General features: G+C 47.4%; 6 protein-coding genes across 6 annotated transcripts; all 6 read left to right on the top strand.

The window, feature by feature from the left end:
- Window positions 1-436: 436 nt before the first annotated feature.
- On the top strand, window positions 437-764 carry LOC136943511 (histone H4). The gene has a single exon (XM_067236860.1). The coding sequence runs from the start codon at window positions 437-439 to the stop codon at window positions 746-748; it is 312 nt and encodes a 103-aa protein (XP_067092961.1). The 3' UTR covers window positions 749-764.
- A 745-nt stretch (window positions 765-1509) lies between these two features.
- On the top strand, window positions 1510-1931 carry LOC136942850 (histone H2B-like). Its single transcript, XM_067235863.1, has one exon. It carries the CDS (start codon window positions 1510-1512, stop codon window positions 1882-1884), a length of 375 nt encoding a protein of 124 aa, XP_067091964.1. The 3' UTR covers window positions 1885-1931.
- Window positions 1932-4232: 2301 nt separating this feature from the next.
- Window positions 4233-4850, top strand: LOC136942843 (histone H1-like). The gene has a single exon (XM_067235856.1). The coding sequence runs from the start codon at window positions 4233-4235 to the stop codon at window positions 4848-4850; it is 618 nt and encodes a 205-aa protein (XP_067091957.1).
- Window positions 4851-5810: 960 nt separating this feature from the next.
- LOC136942853 (histone H2A) lies at window positions 5811-6197 on the top strand. The gene has a single exon (XM_067235866.1). It carries the CDS (start codon window positions 5811-5813, stop codon window positions 6195-6197), a length of 387 nt encoding a protein of 128 aa, XP_067091967.1.
- Window positions 6198-12431: 6234 nt separating this feature from the next.
- On the top strand, window positions 12432-13073 carry LOC136942852 (histone H3-like). The gene has a single exon (XM_067235865.1). The coding sequence runs from the start codon at window positions 12432-12434 to the stop codon at window positions 13047-13049; it is 618 nt and encodes a 205-aa protein (XP_067091966.1). The 3' UTR covers window positions 13050-13073.
- Window positions 13074-16695: 3622 nt separating this feature from the next.
- On the top strand, window positions 16696-20099 carry LOC136942841 (immunoglobulin lambda-like polypeptide 5). The gene is made up of 5 exons (XM_067235853.1): window positions 16696-16766; window positions 18267-18442; window positions 18775-19089; window positions 19276-19365; window positions 19735-20099. Exons 1-5 carry the CDS (start codon window positions 16717-16719, stop codon window positions 19908-19910), a joined length of 807 nt encoding a protein of 268 aa, XP_067091954.1. The 5' UTR covers window positions 16696-16716; the 3' UTR covers window positions 19911-20099.
- The last annotated feature ends 1458 nt before the right edge of the window (window positions 20100-21557 follow it).

Raw genomic sequence — 21557 nt, forward strand, 5'->3', positions numbered from 1 at the left:
CTTTTAAAGAGAAGATTGTGGACCATTGTAATACAAAATATCCCAACTGATTGTATAACTAGACTTGTATGACTCATCCAACACCAACACTGTGATGGGCGAGTCAACAGACCAATTAGCAATGTCACAGAAAATAAGCAATTCCAAGACGTTCTTTGAAAAATGTTTTCATTATTATTATTTATTTCAAATCGTTGCGACCACTTTTTTTTTTAAACAAGTAGGTATTTTATGTACAAATATGTCCACTTAAATGTGCTGAATGAATGAAACGTAAAATAGACATATTTTCCCTCTCTGACTCAAGTTCCCTCCCATTGCGACGCCCTCCAAGTAAGGAACTGGCCTCCTTCACGTCCGCTTACGGAAAATAAACATCCTGGCTCTTGACACGTCGAACCATTCTCAACAGTGTTAACGTCAGAGTATTATCACTATGTCAGGAAGAGGCAAAGGAGGCAAAGGACTCGGAAAAGGAGGCGCCAAGCGTCATCGCAAGGTTCTCCGTGACAACATCCAGGGCATCACCAAGCCAGCCATCCGCCGCCTTGCTCGCCGCGGTGGCGTGAAGCGTATTTCAGGCTTAATATACGAAGAGACGCGTGGTGTGCTCAAGGTGTTCCTGGAGAACGTCATCCGTGATGCCGTGACCTACACTGAGCACGCGAAAAGGAAGACCGTGACCGCCATGGACGTGGTCTACGCTCTAAAGCGCCAGGGACGTACTCTGTACGGCTTCGGCGGTTAAAACATCCTCAAGAATATCAAACGAGATTCAATACAAAGGCTCTTTTAAGAGCCACCCACATGTTACAGATTAGAGACTTTGTTTCCATATTCTGGGTGTTCGGTGTCTTACTTTAGTGGAGCCTTGTGAAATGACTTGTATATGTAAAATGTATCCTCAGTGAATATCTAGAATTTATCCTCGGTGAATCCCAATGAACAAACCTAGTTTAGTCCGCAGTGCATTTGAACATCGATTCAATATCAATCTAATCTAGTAATCCATTTTAGGCTAATGGAGCACCAAATATACTGACAATTGCTGAAATGAAGGTTCAAATCACCCTGTACTGTGCGTCACTTTAGATACAAGCATCTGCTCCGTTTCTGGTTAAACTACGCGGTAAACTGCTGAGGGTGTTCGGCGCAATTTTCTAGTTTTGAGTATCCCCATCTCCTCCAAGCAAGCATACAGCAAACATTTCCGCTGTGACATTAATGATTGATGAAGATGATTGGCTGAGAATTTTTGCAGTGTAAAACGGTTTCCAATATTTCCTTTCAGTTATCATAATAACTGTAGATTATGATTACTGAAGGGAAAGGGGGCTATCGGTAAATCGCACGCGCAGTATATTTCAGTATAGCTTGCGAAAGTCACATCCCATCTGAGTGCAGCGAATAGCAGGAGGCGTGCCTCAAATTTAGCATGTCTCCCGCTATATATACCGTGTAACCAGCCAGACCTCTTAATTCGTGTCTGAGAAATACTGATACCTAACAATGCCTGAGCCAGCAAAGTCCGCGCCCAAAAAGGGCTCCAAGAAAGCCGTTTCCAAGACCGCTGCAAAGAGCGGCAAGAAGCGCAGAAAGTCCAGGAAGGAGAGCTACGCCATCTACGTGTACAAGGTGCTGAAGCAGGTCCACCCTGACACCGGTATCTCCTCCAAGGCCATGGGAATCATGAACTCCTTCGTCAACGATATTTTCGAACGTATCGCCGGAGAGTCGTCTCGTCTGGCTCACTACAACAAGCGTTCAACCATCACCTCCAGGGAGATCCAGACCGCCGTCCGCCTGCTGCTCCCCGGTGAGCTGGCCAAACACGCCGTGTCCGAGGGCACCAAGGCCGTGACCAAGTACACCAGCTCCAAGTAAACGGGCTCTCCCTTCAAATTTACCCCAAAGGCTCTTTTAAGAGCCACCCACTGGTCTCTAATATTGAGAAAGGTCCATCACATTTGCTTTAAAATGTCTTCCTGTATTTTAAATGAACCAACTCTCTGAACAGTGTCAGGTTAGTCTACTCTTTACAGCCGAAAGCGTGTATTCTGCAAACATACGACAGTACAGTGTTTCAATGTCTTAAGCACAGTGCAATAGTAACATCTCGATTCCTCAACAATCTTAATGTTGTCTTTACGGTATGTGCCTGTGTAGCCCAGGTTAATATGGACGACAAGTGAATTAGATATAAATGATCGATATATTTGCTTATCAGATCATTATTTCATTGTATGTAAATATTCAATACGTGCATACAATGGCTTTTTTTTATTTAATTATTAGTAGTAACCACTTTTGCAGCTGTAGTTCATCACGTTGCTGCAATGTCATCGGGCGCGCAACTTCAGCGTCCTGTGGAAAGGCGCGAATGGAGACAACCCGAAACTTACATCTGAGGATCCATGGATAAAGACTTCTGAAATGGATATTGTTTGTTTCGTTTATTTTTACAGGGACAATACACATTAATCAACGCTTCAGTAAAAGTGCCGGTTTTAGCCAGTGGCTAATTCAACCGCAGTCCCTGGGCTGGTTATATCCTGGTTGGTTCTAGCTGTTGAAGACTTGTCAACGGTCATCATCACTCTCCTCAGCGGCTCGTCATCTGCAGCATCGTTGCTGTCTGGACTTGTAACCAAAGGGCTGGGAGGGAACTGAGGGCTATCAGGGAAGCACTGGACTTCAAACCTGAGATCTCAGTGGATAGTTATGTTTTTTTATTAGTTGTTGGGTCAAAATCACCATAAAGTGCCTTTGAGACATCACAATTTACAAAATAAAAAAGAGATTTTCCATTTAACTTCATGTGTTGTATTAAGGGGGTCATAGAATGATTTTATAGGGTATTTCACATTGTTCCTTAAGGTCTCCGAATATGGTATGTAACATTGGTTGGGCTAAAAACTGCCCGGGTGCTGTTCTATGTGACCTAATGCAACCCTGGGAAATAGCCCTAGAATGAAACGAGAGGTTATTCAAAGTAGTCCCCTCAATGTACAGTAAGAATAATTTGATACTGAAATATACAGAACAGAAGTCACACGGGGGTGCATTTCAGGACAGGGCTGTCTTGCGGCTGCCAATAAATGAAGCAACAGCAAAAAATATTAGACTACTGAACTGACTTCCGAATATACTGAACTGACTTCTGGATATAGTGAAAATGTTCTCACACTTACATTCTCTAAGCTTACTCATCCTTATAAGACTTGAGCATTTCATGAGTGTGTAAATGTGTTTCCCATGCGTCTGTGCGAGCATTTAATGTGTGTGTGTGTGTGAACGTTTCATATGTGTATGTATTTCATGTGTGTTTGTGTGAGGACAGTCTGAATAATTTCCTGGTCCCTCATACAAACAGGCTATTAGGAACGAAAGACAACCACTTGTCCAGCCTAATGAAATAAAGTCCTTACGACGATACATTCCCCATCACCAACAACATGGATATTAACATGTACTGGATCTGAGGAGTCTGGCTCATGCTGAGCAGGTAGACCAGACACACACCATCCACGGAATACAGTCACGCTGTAGGCTACAGTAAGTCTCACAGTAACAAGTAACAAGTCTTACAGTAGGTTACTGTAAGAATTACAGTAAGGATTGTGTCCTTGGAGATGAAAAGCTAGGGGAGGGAGAGCAATAGGGAGACCAAGACTTCCCCGACTTCCACCCCCGGCCCACAGCCCCACACTGTGTTTTGTATCCCCCAAAAGAGACCAGTTTAAAGCCCCTGGTACCCCAGCTGCGTATTCTAAAACAGTTACGTTTCTCGTCAGATTATTTGGCTCACTGGAAAACGTTTTCTCGTTTTGCACGACTGCCGTTTTAAATACTATTGGGGGCAAATGGCAGAGACAACACGGTGCGCAGAGCTCCCTCCGCGAGGCCAACGGCGATGATTTGAGCCGGCCACAACAAAACATAGAGTGCCTCCGGTCCAAATACCGTTTTATTTTGAACGTTGAAAAGGCTGCTTTGCTGCCCGATTTACTTCTAGACCGCAGCTCAATTCCAACAGGGATTTTTAGCCCGTTGTTCACCGGGAGAAAACACAAGCGCCAACGGATAGCAGCCACGGAGAGAAGCAGGGTTGGGGGTTGAGTCTACACAGTTCTCATGCCGTATTTAAACCCAGCGCTCTGATCGCTGCAGCGCTACACAGCAGAGAGCAGCCTAGCACATTCAAATCGCACTAGTCCCACGAGTGTTAAGACATGGCAGAAGTCGCTCCAGCTCCCGCTCCAGCCAAGGCACCCAAGAAGAAGGCGGCAGCCAAGCCCAAGAAAGCTGGACCCAGCGTTGGCGAGCTGATCGTCAAGGCGGTGTCCGCTTCCAAGGAGAGAAGCGGCGTGTCCCTGGCAGCGGTCAAGAAAGCCCTGGCGGCCGGCGGCTACGACGTAGAGAAGAACAACTCCCGCGTCAAGATCGCAGTGAAGAGCCTCGTCACCAAAGGAACCTTGGTCCAGACCAAAGGAACAGGCGCTTCTGGCTCTTTTAAGATCAACAAGGAGGCGGAGGCCAAGGCAAAGAAGCCCGTTAAGAAGGTCGCCGCTCCGAAAGTCAAAAAGGCAGTCGCCAAGAAACCCGTTGCTGCCAAGAAGCCCAAGAAGGTCGTTGCGAAGAAGCCCGCGGCTGCCAAGAAGTCACCCAAGAAGGTTAAGAAGCCCGCGGCAGCCAAGAAGGCGACCAAGAGCCCCAAGAAGGCGAAGAAGCCAGCAACACCCAAGAAAACAGTGGCCAAGAGCCCCAAGAAGGCAGCTAAGGCAGCAAAGCCCAAAGCCGCCAAGCCCAAGGCGGCCAAGGCAAAGAAAGCAGCGCCTAAGAAGAAGTAAACCTTCGTCCGTGTCGGTGTCCGTATCACAAAAAAGGCTCTTTTAAGAGCCACCCACCTGTCCTGAAAAGCGCATGTCCATGTTGTGCCCCTCTACCGAACACTTTCACATGCATGATGGTGTTTCATCACGCTCAGTACATTTGTAGCGTGGGAGTCTTTGGAACTTTATTACAGGCCACTTCTGTTGCACCTTAAATTACCTTGGTCTCAAACATGAGCTAAATCTCAGGGACGTCCAATATGAAAACAAAGTAGCCAGCCCGTACCAGAGGTAGAAGTGATACTTGTTACGAGTCCGCCACAAATCGATAAGATACAAAGAGCAAATGAACCCGTTGCAATGGCATTTCCCATTTGGCACAGTCTAGCGACAAAACCATATGACAGATAAAGACAATTTATGATACAGTTAGCTAATTTGAGAAATAATCGTTGCATGAGACTTTTATTTGTGAAAGTGCTTCGTGTAACTGTAGAGCTGCACATAAATTGTGCTTCTGCTATAAGCAGCGTGCAAATAGTTGCTTTGAATATTAAGGGTGCAAATCCAATTTAAAACCACCATCACTAACTGGAAAATTCTAGGCCTATATCTCTGGTAAATTTGTATGTGGATATATCAAATTGTTCACACTACACGATTGACTATTGTAACCTACAGTGAACTTTGCATTCATTCATTCATTCATCCATGCCACATTAATGTATGTGATTGGCGCCTTAAACGAGGAGGGACGGAATGAACAAAGAGAGGTGAGGAGGGTGGGGAGACAAGACCACCAAACGCGCCTTCTGCGGGAGAGAATGGCTCCACCCCCGAGTTTGTCGCCACCTACGATTGGATCAAGTCCCGACCGACATTGTGACCAATGAAAGCCGTTTACCGTCAGCTAGCCTATAAAGTCTGTGCTCCGACAGACGCTTATCATTACTCGTTTCAAACAGATATATCACGAAGATGAGCGGAAGAGGCAAAACCGGAGGCAAAGCCAGGGCTAAGGCCAAGACCAGGTCATCCCGCGCCGGGCTCCAGTTCCCCGTGGGTCGTGTTCACAGACTTCTCCGCAAGGGCAACTATGCTCAGCGTGTGGGAGCTGGCGCACCCGTCTATCTGGCAGCCGTGCTCGAGTACCTCACCGCTGAGATCCTGGAGTTGGCCGGCAACGCGGCTCGTGACAACAAGAAGACTCGTATCATCCCCCGTCACCTACAGCTGGCCGTCCGCAACGACGAGGAACTCAACAAACTTCTCGGTGGCGTTACGATCGCTCAGGGTGGAGTGTTGCCCAACATCCAGGCGGTACTTCTTCCAAAGAAGACCGAGAAGGCCGTCAAGGCCAAGTAAAGACTAAAACCTCAGTCTCACTTTCCCCAAAGGCTCTTTTAAGAGCCACCCACTACACTCTTCAAAAGCGCATTGTCTCACACCTCTTAAATGAAAGGTACATAATACATGACACAGAATAAGCCTTATCGCTACACTGGAACTACTTAATTAAGTTCTATTTCGTGGAGCTCCGCCCCATAGGGGAGCTCTGCTCCTATTGGTTTACCCGCTGCCTAGTGCAGCTAATGACTGAAGATCAAAATATACACACACCTGTCACTCACACAGGTGCCCTATATAAGGGGGTGACAGCCGTCACTCATCCTCCCAAAAAATTCAGCACGGGTTGCTCGAATTTAGTGGCTTGAAGATTAAAGAATATCTGAAATGAGCGTTTCCATTCCACCGCTCCGCGCAAGGCTCTTTTAAGAGCCCAATGCCGGTGCCGTTTCTTGGAGGCCGATGGAGACCACCACGAATTCTGTTTCGTGTGCTTGGGACCTCGGCATGCCAGGGACGGTTTGGTGAACTCTCCTGTCTGCTTGTCGTGCGCTGGCCTCTCCGTTTCGGAGAGGCGACTGCGTCACGACTTCTTTCAGGTGGAGGAGCCCCTCGAAGATGTGGTCTCTGCTCTGCTCTCCGAGGAGGAGAGTTCAGAAATTGAGGACCACCTCGAGGCGGCTATTGAGGTGCACGCGTCCGGGCGGGACCCTCCTGTGGAGGCTTTCTGCCCAAGCGTGTTACGTTCAACCCCCTCGCACTTCTCTGAGGTAAAAGGGCGCGAGTTGACCTCGACCTCAGAGGATGACGAAGAGGCGGCTCCCGCCCCTCCCGTCTCCTCTGCGCTGTCTCGCAGGGCAGACTTCCCGTCTGTCGTCGCGAAGGCAGCCGAAATCATGGGCGTTCCCCTGCCGGCCTCTCCTCCTGTGGAGGAAGATGACCCGTGGGATGTCGGCCCTCATGCAAAACGCAGTAAGGCCTCGAAGCCCTTGTGCCCCACTATGCCGAGACTGGCAGACTATGTGCAGGGCTCATGGGATGCGCCACTGGTGGCTAACGCCCCGGTCAAGGCGCTCCTCCCGTTCACGAAGGTGAGCGGGCTGGGTGAGGCAGCGACGTCCGGTCCCCCACCCTTGGAACCGTCCCTCGTCGCTTACCTGGTGCCAGGGGCGAGCGCTTGGATGACGGCGAGGAAGGCGACCCTGCCATCATCCCGGGACAAGCTTACTGCTTCTCTGGCAGACAAGGCGTATGTCTGGGGTGCGCAGGCAGCAGCTGCCTCTGGGAACGCCGCCCTTCTGACGGCGGCGGTCTCCAAACTCTCCACGGAGAGGCCTGAGGGACTGTCGGCCGAGGAGACGTCGTGGGTTGCCAGAATGGCATCTGCCGCGCTCCACTTGAATCAGGGGGCAGCGATTTGCGCTGGCAGGGGGATGGGCAACAGCGTTGTGGTTCATCGCCACCTGTGGCTGTCGCTAACAGCCATGAGGGAGGCGGACAAGTCCGCCCTGCTCAATGCTCCCGTGGCTAGCGAGGGCCTGTTCGGACCGGCTGTGGCGTCAGCCTCCGAACGCTTCTCGCGCCTGGAGGAGAGGAAGCACCTGCTAGGGCATATGCCCCTGCAGAAGAAACCTAACGCTGCTCCCTCCTCTGTTTCCTCCGGTGCCTCGCAAAGCAGGAGGAAACGAGCTCGCCGTCTGGTGGCACGAGCGGCCGCTGCGACGCAGGTTGCTCCTCCCGCGGCACCTGTTCCCCCCTTGGCTGTTCCCCCCGAGAGAGTGGGTCACAGCCGCCCACCTAACGCCGGCTGGCGTGGTGGCGGAGGGGGAAGGAAGAGGAGAGCGTGACTGGCGGCGGGGATCGAGGCTTTGGTCCCCACCCCGGTCTATCTGAATGAAATAAAGAGGCTTGGACCTCCACTTTACCCTTTCCCTGAAAGACAAGTGTTCCATTCAGTGCCTCTTACGCTTTCGACGAGTACAGAGCTGAGCACTCGTACTGTTGTCGAGCGGGTTAATGAGTTGGTTTTGGTTCGCGGGTTGTCCTCAACGAGTGACGCCGAACCATCAAGCACCGCACTCGTAGCGGAGTCTGGCCCAGCTAGCAAGCGTGTGGCCAGACCGCTACCCGTCTCTGTGCACCGTGACACTGTTGTCACGTTACAAGAGCCATCACTGCGGCTGTGCGCCCAGAGCTTTGGCCGCGCTGTGAGACCTCTTGAAGCTCATAGCTCAGACGGAGCTCAGACCTCTCTTGGTCAGGGGGCGCAGCCCCAGCCCTTTCGAGTCGACCCCACCTTGGGCTGTGCCGCCGATTCGGTGCACAGCGGCGGCTGGGGTCAGACGAGAGTACGGCCGTTTCCTGTCTGCGGCTCCGCAGCTAAACGCACGCCCGCTCTCTCTGCGTTATGCAGAGTGGCGAGAGTCATGCTCACTGCCAAGCTGGCTAGACAGGATACTGAGAGAGGGTTATGCCATCCAGTTCATGCGGACTCCCCCTCCTTTCAGAGGAGTGAGGGAGACACGCTTGTCCTGCCCGCTGAAAGCACTCGCGCTCCGGACGGAGATAGCGAGCTTGATGACCAAAGGGACAGTGATCCCGGTCCCCAGAGATCAGGAGAACTCGGGTCTCTACTCCCCATATTTTTTGGTTCCCAAGAAAAACGGGGGGATGAGGCCGATTCTAGACCTGAGGGTGCTCAACGAGAGTGTGGCCAAACGGCCCTTTCGCATGCTGACGATAAAGCGTTTGCTGACTTGTGTACAGCGGAACGACTTTGGGATCAGCATAGATCTGAAGGACGCGTATTTCCATGTGCCTATCAAACTGAAGCACAGGAGATTTCTGCGTTTTGCCTTCGAAGGGAAAAAGTACGAGTACACGCGCCTGCCGTTTGGGTACGCGCTGGCCCCTCGAACTTTCTCCAAGTGCGTGGAAGCAGCTCTAGAACCGTTACGGCGGAGGGGTATACGCATTCTGGCGTACCTCGACGACCTGTTAGTTCTAGCTCAGTCTCCGGACAGAGCTATCCAGGACGCGACCTCACTGGTGAGTCAGCTCAGCCAGTTGGGGTTCGCTGTCAACTGGGAGAAGAGCGCTCCATGGCCCGCTCAACAGTTTACCTACCTAGGTATCCATTTGGACACTGTTGGGATGAGAGCCAGACTGTCGGCGCCACGGAGAGAGGCTATTTCAATAGCTCTCCGCGCGTTCCGGGTCTCACGCACAATCACCGCGCTGTCGGTGATGTCCCTATTGGGGTTGATGGCGGCGGCTCATGTAGTAGTGCCATTAGGCCTGTTATACATGCGCAAGCTGCAGAGATGGTTTGCTCAGCTGCGGCTGGATCCTGTGCGACACCGCCGCAGACTGCTAGTGATACCGAGATCAGTCAAAACCAATCTGAACCATTGGAGTCGACATGGGCAGAGTGACATCTCTCTACCCGGTCTTTACGGACGCATCCTTGACCGGGTGGGGTGGAGTATGTCAGGCGGGCTCGATAGGAGGAAGATGGGAACCGTCAGAGACGCGTCACATCAACCTCCTGGAGCTCGAAGCGGTTCGACTGACTTTGTGCCATTTCGCGCTGGTGTTGAAGGATCAAGACGTTCTCGTCAGATCCGACAACAGGGTGACGGTGGCTTACATCAACAGACAGGGAGGGGTGCGCTCTCCATCACTTCATCGCTTAGCGGAGGAAGTGTGGACTTGGGCTTTCACGCACCTACGCTCCCTGAGAGCTCTGCACATTCCAGGTCTGCTAAACGAGGGAGCGGACCTGATGTCAAGAGGCGGCCCGAGAGAGGACGAATGGAGGTTGAAACCGTCCATCGTGTCTCTGATCTGGGCACGTTTCGGCCGAGCACAGGTGGATCTGTTTGCGTCACGAGCCAACACACAGTGTCTTCTGTGGTTCTCGCTGCGCGCACAGGACAGACCTCCGCTTGGAGTCGATGCGTTCGCGCACCGTTCCTGGCCGAGAGGTCTGCTATACGCATTTCCACCTCTGGCCTCCATCCTCTCCTTGCTGGCTCGGGTGAGGTCGGACGGGCTGTCGGTCATTCTGATAGCCCCCGATCGCCCCGGAGCCCCATGGTTCCCGGAGATGATGGGGATGCTGGTGGGCGGGCCTTGGCCCATACCTCATCAGACGGATGCGCTCTCTCAGGCCGGAGGCCTGGTGAAGAGCCCTCCAGTGATCGGAGGCCCACTTATGGCTTGGCTACTGAGAGGGAACTCTTAGAGCGCAGGGGTCTGTCTGATGCTGTCATTCAGACCATTCAGAGTGCGCACGCACAATCTACTGCTAGAGGGTACGCGTCGCGCTGGCGAGCCTTTATGCAATGGTGTGGAAAACAGAACCTTGACCCGGTCTCATGTCCGGTCGAAATGTTCTTGGGTTTCTTACAATCGTTGTTTGACGAGGGCTTAGCCGCGAGCACGGTTCGTGTTTACGCGGCGGCCATTTCGGCATGTCACGAAGGGTTCGCCAAAACGACACTGTTCAGCCACCCGCTGGTCAAGCGTTTTCTGGCTGGGGTGTGTAGGCTCAGGCCACCTCCGAGAGCGTCAACACCTACATGGGATTTATCTCTGGTGTTAGACGCTCTGTGTGGACCACCTTTCGAGCCCATAGACAATGTGTCATTACGTCTGCTTTCTCTCAAAACGAGTCTGCTCCTCGCTTTGACTACGGCTAAGCGAGTGAGCGACTTGTGCGCTTTGTCAACACGAGCGGATTGTTTGATCATCTCGGGTGATCGAACAAGAGCAGTGTTGCGTCCTAACCCGGCTTTTATCCCCAAGGTGATTAGCCGAGCGTTCAGGGCACAAAGCTGCGAACTGAGAGCTTTTTTCCCACCTCCGCACAGCGGAGAGGAGGAAAGACGCTTACATAGCCTGTGCCCAGTGCGCGCTCTCTCGCGCTATCTGGAATGCACAGCAAGCATCAGATCTTCTCCCCAGTTACTGATCTGCTACGGTGGATCGAGGGCTGGCTTGCCACTCTCCAAACAGAGACTTTCTCACTGGCTCTGCGAGGCTATTGGTCTCGCGTACGAGTCTATGAGATGTCCCGTGCCACCTGGCATTCGGGCTCATTCCACCCGAGGAGTGACGGCATCAGCCGCCATCCTCAGGGGTGTAGGAGTGGAGGAGATTTGTGAAGCAGCGTCTTGGTCGTCGCCTTCACCATTTGTGCGATATTATCTGTTGGACGTTTCCTCCTCATCTTTTGCGCATTCTGTCCTCAGCATGGCTGGTGGATCAGGTGCAGCGAGATGACAACTCGCGAGGTTCTTGTGGGCCCTAGATGCGAGTTGTTCGTTGGGGTTATCGCCAAGTGTGGGACAGTCAGACATTCTCAGTTGAGATGTCTATACTGTATGTGTTCTGTTGCCCCTCCAGCTTAGCTGTTGTGCAGGCAAGAGGAACAACATGAGTTTTTAAGTAAACTCTTTCCTGTTTTCACCCTGGACGGCTCTCTGTGTCAGTAGCGGCCTGACCGGGAGGACAGACCCTGTGTATTATTACATCAGCAGGTCTGTCCTCGGTGCCTTGTGAGATTATGGGTCTTTTAGATCTAGTCTCGCTGGGGGTATATCTGGCCTCGCTCGCTCCGCCTAAACCAATAGGAGCAGAGCTCCCCTATGGGGCGGAGCTCCACGAAATAGAACGATAGTTAATGGAGGTAACTCCAGTTCTATGAGTGGAGCGGAGCCCCATAGGGCTGCAGGCCCAGCTCGACTTATTCAACCCGGCTGTATTAATACTTTTGGGAGGATGAGTGACGGCTGTCACCCCCTTATATAGGGCACCTGTGTGAGTGACAGGTGTGTGTATATTTTGATCTTCAGTCATTAGCTGCACTAGGCAGCGGGTAAACCAATAGGAGCAGAGCTCCCCTATGGGGCTCCGCTCCACTCATAGAACTGGAGTTACCTCCATTAACTATCGTTACCTCCATTAACTATCGTTTACTTTGCTGCTCAATCTGCACGTCACGTCTGCAAACGTTGTAGAAGCGGGTGCATCCCTTACAGAAATAGTCTGGAAAAGGCTCAACAGCTTTTGGTCAATATACACATCAACTTTACATATTTGAATGATTGCATTCTGTACGGGTTGTCTTTGGTGGGAACACGCTCTCAGTCACAAGCACGATCTTAAATGCAGAAATTAGTTTATTATTTGAAACATTCATTAATCGCCTACTTGCCCGCCACTGCGCAGCGGTGCAACGGAAGGAGGATGAGGGCGGAGCCAGAAGGTTTCAAATGTGGGCGGGAACTGACCTCCGTCCCCGTGTCCAATTGCCAACGGAGAAGGTGTCGACGGTTTGCCAATCAGTCTGCTCGGGAGAAAAGTCCAATCAGCGGACGACAAGCCGACCATATATACTTCCTTATCCTTTCCCTCAAGACTTACTTCAAACTCGTCGACGAAAAGAAAAGTATCATGGCAAGAACCAAGCAGACAGCTCGTAAATCTACCGGTGGCAAAGCCCCGAGGAAGCAGCTCGCCACCAAGGCCGCTCGTAAGAGTGCGCCAGCCACCGGTGGCGTGAAGAAGCCCCATCGTTACAGGCCCGGGACCGTGGCTCTGAGAGAGATCCGTCGTTACCAGAAGTCCACCGAGCTGCTCATCCGCAAGCTGCCTTTCCAGCGCCTGGTGAGGGAAATCGCCCAGGATTTCAAGACCGATCTGCGTTTCCAGAGTTCCGCTGTGATGGCGCTGCAGGAGGCTAGCGAGGCTTACCTGGTCGGTCTGTTCGAGGACACCAACTTGTGCGCCATCCACGCCAAGAGGGTCACCATCATGCCCAAGGACATCCAGCTGGCCCGCCGCATCCGCGGAGAGCGCGCCTAGACGTTGTCCGTGATCATGTGATCTCTAAACCTACAAAGGCTCTTTTAAGAGCCACCTCACTGTTTAAACGAATAGACAAATGTTTTTCTAGTCATACGTCTTAATCGTACGTCCTGCAATGTTTATTTTTTATAAACAGAATTTCCGTACTCCAACTCCCTTATAAAGCATAAACGGAAAGATAACAATGACTAAAATGGGGATTAACTGAATTAAGTATTATTGCACAGACTCTTCGATTCAGAAGGTGACCCCAACTGTAGCACACTGCTTGGCAGAACTGTCATTTAAAATGGCTCAGCATGACTCAGAATATATCGTTATATAATGCGTGCATATTAAATCCAAATACAATTATTACTATTCTGGTTGACAGTGTATGGACAGCTGCCCCAGATTTCCAATTAACATAGTCTGCCTCCACATATCCAGGCTTAGACATTTACATTTTTTAGTCGTTTAGCTGACGCTCTTGTCCAGAGCGACTTACAGTAAGTACATTTAGTCATTTAGCAGACGCTCTTATACAGAGCAAAGTACAGGGACATTCCCCCGAGGCAATATGGGAGTCAGGTGGCTGAGCGGTTAGGGAAGCGGGCTAGTAATCTGAAGGTCGCCAGTTCGATTCCCGGTCATGCCAACTGATGTTGTGTCCTTGGGCAAGGCACTTAACCCTACTTGCCTCGGGGGAATGTCCCTGTACTTACTGTAAGTCGCTCTGGATAAGAGCGTCTGCTAAATGACTAAATGTAAATGTAATGTAAGGGGTGAAGTTCCTTACCCAAGGACACAACGTCATTTTGCAGAGCGGGGGATCGAACCAGCAACCTTCTGATTACTAGCCCAATTCCATAACCGCTCAGCCACCTGTCTCCGTAGACTGTGGCAGACTGTGGCCATTTGAAGGGCTTGGACAGTAGCAGACTGGCTGTCTGCCATTCACATTTCACAATGTGAATGGCAGACAGTACAGCACGTGGTCTCATTTTTGCCACTCTAGAGGGCATTTTAGAAATGTTTTTTTCAACCCTGGGGGCACCAGGCAGTCACCCCCTGAGTCCTCCAGTGGGCCTGGATACACCCATGGGGACAGTATATTGCACCTATAATATTGGGGAAGCTTGAAGGAGAGGATGAAGTAATATAGAGGCTTTTCAACATATAGGCTACTTTAAACAATGAAAATACTTTATACAATTGAATAAAAAGTATCCTTGATTCTTTGTGTTTCAAGATGACCTGGAAAACTGATGATAATATTCAGGTACTGCTTTGGAGCAAGGTATAACCTTCATATTTCCTGGCATAGTTGCCTTTGCTAAACCTTTTGGAGTCATCAACCCTGTTCAAGAATGTCCCACATGCAAAGACACACAGAGATGCAGACAGACTGAACAGTGTCAAGGCTTGGCTGCAGTGAGTTTTTTTCTTTGTGTGTAATTCCAGCAGTCTACATAGTCTAGGCCTACCTACATAGACTGCAGTCTATTACCCTCCTTTCTACTATTATAGTCTACTACTCTCCTTTTTACTACTTTCTACTAAGGATGATAGGCTGCTCTTATGTGTTAATTGCCACCCTTAAGAGTTGCTAAAGTGTTTTTCTATATATATCTATATATTAAAAATGACAATAAAATCTATCTAGATAAACTATGCTGGGCCTGCTGAACCCATACCTCTTCCACAGATACTGGTCGGGGAAGCATTACTTCTGTCTCTGAAGACCCTTGGGGCTGGTGGGATAAACGCTCTTTGTATAATCTGAGCACCTTCACCACAGGGTTGTCAAAAAACAGATACGCCATAATTTATTGTAACTTGTCTAGACGCTCTGCTTAGTTTCTAAGGCCTTATTTTATGTAAATTAACCAATGGCTTTTGAAAACTGTTAATGTGGCATTATTTCTTAACTTGTTTATTTAAATTAATACATTCTTTGGAGATGAAAAAACACGTAAATTCTCATGTCTGCAGTTCAAAAAGTCTGCCCTGAAGTTTCCAAACACCGACTAAAGTGCTTTGCGCGCAGGAATTTACTAGACGGAATTACGTAAGATTGAGATTCTGTTTCCGCCTGTTAGAAATCATTTGCAACACATCTTAATTTAGCTTGACTTTTATCCTGACACGGAGCAGGCTACTTCAGAAGTATAAGTTACCTTGGTTACGTAGCTAGAACTAGAATAAGGAATATGTAATCTGGCAGCCTCCCTGTCCTGAACCACAGAGAGAGATTTAGACTCTCATACTAAAGGACCAAACTCTGTACCAGTCTAAACCTTGCACTAGTTGAAAGAAACTTGTATTAGTATCATGAATTCTCTCTACATTTCCAACATAGATAGATATGTGAAGTTACTTTGTGTAATTTGGTGTTGATGGCCAGCCTCCTCCTCTCTCTGGAAGACAGCTGGGGGGGCTTCTGTTGAGGGGGACGGGGCACCGGGTAGGCGTCGCCCATGGGGTCTGGGCAGGGAACAAACAACAACGTCAGCTACGACGACAACTGGACACTCCGGTGATGGCGCTCTTGTTGATTATCACCAGCAACAAGTACACACAATACTTTAGTGAACTTAATATAAAGCAACCAACTCAAATGTCAAATACTTCTATATATTTAGAGACAAGAAGTAATTATATACAGACAAGTCATCATATTGATATCTGATCTTGGTTCTGAGCAATATGGAATTCAGCATTTATAAAACATGGAATCTCAATTTTAACCACAACTCAAAGTTGATAAAGAACATTCCATGTGTTAGAGTTCAGTCCATGTGTTGATAAGTTTATACTTTCAATCCTGAACACTTATCTACGAGCAGAATCAATACATTCATAGTATTTAGTGTATAGTACAGTCTCCCAACACAGAGAGAGGAGGGGGAGGGGTGTCACCTGCTGTTCTAGTGCCTCCTGGTATGTTGGTGCCCTCCTCTCCAAAGGCTCCACCCTTCCCAGGCTGGTGGTCCTGCTCTCTCTAAAGGGAGGTCCACCCTCAGCCCAGGGACCCCTGCCCTCGGCCAGGTGGTGGCCCATGTACACCCCTCTCCACCCCTCAGTCAGAGTGGAGGGATCTCTTCTGAGGGAGGCACCATACTCCTAGGGAAGAGAGAAAAGGGTTCATGCTGTGAGGAGAGATACATTTAAAAATACATTGTCACGCTACAAATGAGAAGCAATTCACAGATCAGTTTTCCTCTCACACTATCTCTGCCCCGTCTGAGCCACAAGGGGGCGCAACAGCCTACAAATCTAGCAATGTGCAGACTTGTTTTCTCAAATGGAAACATGGCGTTTTAACATTTATTTAAATCATTTTTTACAACCACTTAGTAACATTCAAGAAATAGGGTCTAATATATTTAGGAATATAAAGAAACATGCTTCTCTGGATTGTGTTCAACTCGTTCAATTACATCAGAATTGTAGATTACTGTGAACATGGAACTTGAAACTAGGTATGTTAAAATGAACTGAAGTTTTGGTTGTCATGAACAGTAAATGAATGTACTTAAATCCAGTAGAAACATGCTGATTCAGAGGCAGGTCACAAGGCCTCAAGCACCCAGCCAGCATCATCTCCTTGTCACTCCCTCTTGGCCTCAAAGACCTGAGAGCACCACAAGTCAGAGTTGTAGTCAGTGTGAACAGACTGTCAATGAACAATCATGTCCTCAGTTCTCATAACTCTCACCTGTCTTTATCTGGGTAAGTAAACACACATATAATGGAAGATATAGATAATGTAAGCTTTGTCAATGGAGAATCTATGGTGAAAAAACACACCTGTACAGAATACTGTGTTTCTATAATTAGATTTCACGTTGGTGCTATTGGACTATATGGTTCACTGGTCAGATGAATAGATAGTATTAGCTGTTACTGCTGAAATGTAGTTACATGACTTCTAGACAGTTTCAGTGATTCTTACAATATCTTACTGCTTCTTTTGTGCAAACCTGTAGCATCAGAAGCTTCAGAGCTGAAGCAGAAGGCTGTCCTGATAAAAACTCCCGACAAAATGGTTCTCATTGATTGTGAATCTCAAAATGTTCCTTCGAGCTACGTGCAGTGGTACAGTCAGAAAGACGGAGAGCCTTTAAGAAGGGTCGCGATTATTGCAACCAAAGATCTGAGAACACCGGAAATGCAAAAAAAGAATACAAATTGGATGACTGAGCCTGGATTTGACCAGGTCTCAGTAGACAAAGCAGGAAATAACTACCTTCTAAAGATTGTTAATTTAAAGATAACCGACTCTGCTACCTACTACTGTGCCTACTCGGATCATCACAGTGCAGACCACATTGCACATCCTGTGACAATAACTCTCTTTACAGGCACTTTGCTACTGCTGCCAACTGTTTGGGAAATGCAGTAGGGATGAACATTTCAAGCAGAAGTGTTTATTGGTTATCAGTGGGGGAAGTCCTATAGTTAGCTTCACAGGAACAGTAACCATGGTGGAAAGGGGACTTGCAAGTGTGGAGGCAGGATACTTTGTATTTATTCGGATTTGCAACAAAACCTAAATTCATTGACATTTTGCATGTTGCACGGTTTGGTGAGAATCAACCAATTTAAATGGAATTCTGTGGAATTACAATTCACTGCATGTGTCACAAATACAGTATCTAGCTTGTTGGTACCATAACTGGCTAAAGCAGTGTTTCTGAAAGGTTGTTGTTGTGTGTGTGAATGAGAGGACCCTAGGTCAATCCCTGGAATGGGAATATGAGGACGGAAGCAATATTAATGAGATGACACGTCACACATTCCCCCACTTTGTTACTGCGGAGACATTATGGTGTGTAAATGATTGCAGAGGTCTTTCTTACCACACCATCTGCTATCAGACTGTTCAGTGCATCCTCTGTCTGACTGGAAATAATGGACCTTGTCAGCTAGGTGGGTGCTAAAACCTACAAACTGCACAGGAGAGGAACATTCTCAGAAAGTTACCTGAATATTTCACACATACAGTAGCAGGGTGGTTCCTGTAGTGTTCCTATAATGTGCCATAACGTCAGGGCTAAAGAGGAACTGTGAGAACCACAATAGATGGAGGATTGTATTTCATACCGGCTCCTTGTACAGGCTTGATTGTATGTACAGGATCTGTACCATCTACACAGAGAATGGTTCTACCTCCTACTGACTGTGAATAAGCTTCACTTGTAACGTTTCTGTTGCTTGTGGTCATTCCAGGCAGAGCTTGATTGGTCCCAACCCTCTTTCTTCATCCAGCCCGTCATCCTTGGACCCTGTTTGGCCACTTCAGCAGCTACAACCAAGCTTGCCATGCAGACTTTTTGACATCATGTATGTCACTGTGGAGAACAAGGTGATGGTATTTGGCTCAGGTACAAGACTCATTGTGACAGGTAAGATCTCATGTTTTAATGCAAGTTTCTTTCTCTCAACTACAATAGTTTCAATCATAACACATACCCTTGAGTATATTATGGTTGTTGCATTAATTAATAAATAACAATTCAATTTATTTGTTCGCTATGACATTATCATAACTTTAGTGACAGATAACTATTTCAACTACCATAACTGAAAGTTCAGGATTGAGCTGTTTGTCATAATAAATTGTCCATACTTTTTTGAGAATGTACCTATTGTAGTATACAATCCCATTGTTCTTTAAATTAAATTTCATCAATTCCTAATGAAAATGTTTACACCCACAATTGTATTTATTTATTAGATAATGAAGTCAAATCACCGAAAGTGACCGTCTACCCAGCATTTACACATCCACGCAATGGGAGGACCATCGTGCTGTGTCAGGCCAGTGACATGTTCCCAGACTTGGTGAGGTTTTCATGGAAGATGGAGAGAGAAGACGGCCGGTTGGTGGAGGTGCCTGAAGCAGAGAGAGAAGAGCTGGAGCAGAGGGAGGACGGGAGAGTGACTAGTGTGATCATCATCAAGAACCAAGAGGCTAAAACAAAAAAGTACAGCTGTACTGTAAAGCATGAAGTGGCCAATGTTGAAGACATTCAAAAAATACACAAAAAAGGTTTCTCTTCATTCCATTTATGTACCTATTTTGAAGTCTCTAAAGTTAATAAGACAAAAAAATAGGCTCACCTAAAAATATTCATCCGTTCCAATTAAATGTATATTTCTTTGTTCTCAAATTACTTTCTATCTGCACAGCTATCTGTCACAGAATTATAATAATGTTCTGGCACATCTGTCTCAGAGGAATCTTCTTTTACCACGGCTGCCTCTGCACCAACCTCTCCACCCCAGAATCATACACACGTCTCTCCTGCCGTCCACGTCCCTGATGGTAAGACACATTTACTATACCTTGTAGACTGTTTATTAATAGTCAATACATATTTATTTTTGTATGTCTGTATTTTAATAGCACATCTTTTTCACGTAATAATTATGCTTAGATGGATTGATGTAACTGCTATTGGCTTTTATTTCATGGCTAGTAAAAATTAAAAATATGTTAGAATACTATTTATTGAATATTTTTTTACCAGTACATTTCAAGTGCTTTTGTTTCTTAATAAATCTTACTAAAAGGGTATGAAATCCATGATCACCATCCCATTAATCTGTATGTCCCTTATGTTGCCTTACGAGAAATATAATGATTTGTCATTAAGGGTCAATGTATGGTATCGTTGGTTTATTTCCTTTCCAGAACTGTTGCAGTCCATGTGCAGTGTGAACCTGGCCTCTCTGGTTTACACTGTGATGATAGTGAAGAGCTTGGTGTACTGCTGTGGGCTCTCCCTCCTGCTGCTCCTCAGGGACAACAAGGGAAGTCCACCCCACACCTGGAGACATGATCAGTCCACCCCACACCTGGAGACATGATCAGTCCACCCCACACCTGGAGACATGATCAGTCCACCCCACACCTGGAGACACGATCAGTCCACCCCACACATGGAGACACGATCAGTCCACCCCACACCTGGAGACATGATCAGTCCACCCCACACCTGGAGACATGATCAGTCCACCCCACACCTGGAGACACGATCAGTCCACCCCACACCTGGAGACACGATCAGTCCACCCCACACCTGGAGACACGATCAGTCCACCCCACACCTGGAGACACGATCAGTCCACCCCACACATGGAGACATGATCAGTCCACCCCACACATGGAGACATGATCAGTCCACCCCACACCTGGAGACATGATCAGTCCACCCCACACCTGGAGACACAATCAGTCCACCCCACACCTGGAGACATGATCAGTCCACCCCACACCTGGAGACATGATCAGTCCACCCCACACATGGAGACATGATCACTGATCTGTACTGTAATTAACGTGACAATCCATTTAGAGTCTTAATTCTGTTTGTCAAAAATATTTTATGTATTTTTTTCTCTTGACATGTTATACAATAAATACAATAAAATAAATACAACATTTTACAATTAATAGTCAGTGAATATATGTTCATTAAGAGTATATACATTACAAAACTCACTTAGCATTTAAAAGTAAGACACTGGAAAATATTTGATTAACGAGAGGCCTATACATATCTGCCTAAAAAGGCTTATATTACCTGAAAAAACGTAAAACAAACAGAATTATAAAAAACAAGAAACATTTAACATCAAGCTTGATGTTAAAGTTTTACTTCAGACCATGAAGTATCTATCCATGCTGCTGGCTGTTAGATCCCGCTCAGCAGAATGGTGAAGAGACACTGCAGACTACGACGTCCCTATCCATGCCACTTTCTTATTTTATTCATTCATTTATTATAATTTTTTGTACAATACATATCCATTGAGAGCATACTGACTGGTGGCATTACAACATGGTTTGGCAACAGCACTGCCCAGGACAGGAAGACACTACAAAGAGTGGTCAAATCTGCACAGCGTATTACAAGGACTGCATTACCATGCATTCAGGACCTTTACAGCCAGCGCTGCAAGAGAAAGGCCAAGCGGATCATTTCTGACCCTAGTCATCCCTGCCACAGTCTTTTCTCCCTCCTGCCTACTGATACAGGCGGTTTATGAGTATATGATAATAAACTTGAACTTGAACTTAAACTTGAACTATCTAAGGGAATACTTAAAATTCATCATGAAATATAAGACTGCTTGAATACTTATATGAAAAGGTTTCTTTTTATTTCCTGAACATATGCTATAATATTTTATAATAGTTCAGAAGTATACAGTTAATTCAGCTTTTTAAATTAACATGCCTGAGCAACAGGTGTTACCTATGCATAACTTAATTATCTTAAAACAGCTGTTTACAAATTAAGTAATATTAAAAGATAATATTTTACAATACAGAAAATTTAACAACATGACAACATGTTAAACAAAGGCCTGTTACATTCTAAGGTAATGCCACTAGATGTTCAAAACAGTCTTTAGGTGATTTGTCTAAAAGGTGTCTTTGAAAGTCAGCACTTGTTTGATGTCATGTACAGCACAGTGCATACATTGTAAATAAGCCTATTTAGATATTTT

The sequence above is a fragment of the Osmerus mordax genome, chromosome 5 (assembly GCF_038355195.1).
Source record: "Osmerus mordax isolate fOsmMor3 chromosome 5, fOsmMor3.pri, whole genome shotgun sequence".
NCBI lineage: Eukaryota > Metazoa > Chordata > Actinopteri > Osmeriformes > Osmeridae > Osmerus > Osmerus mordax.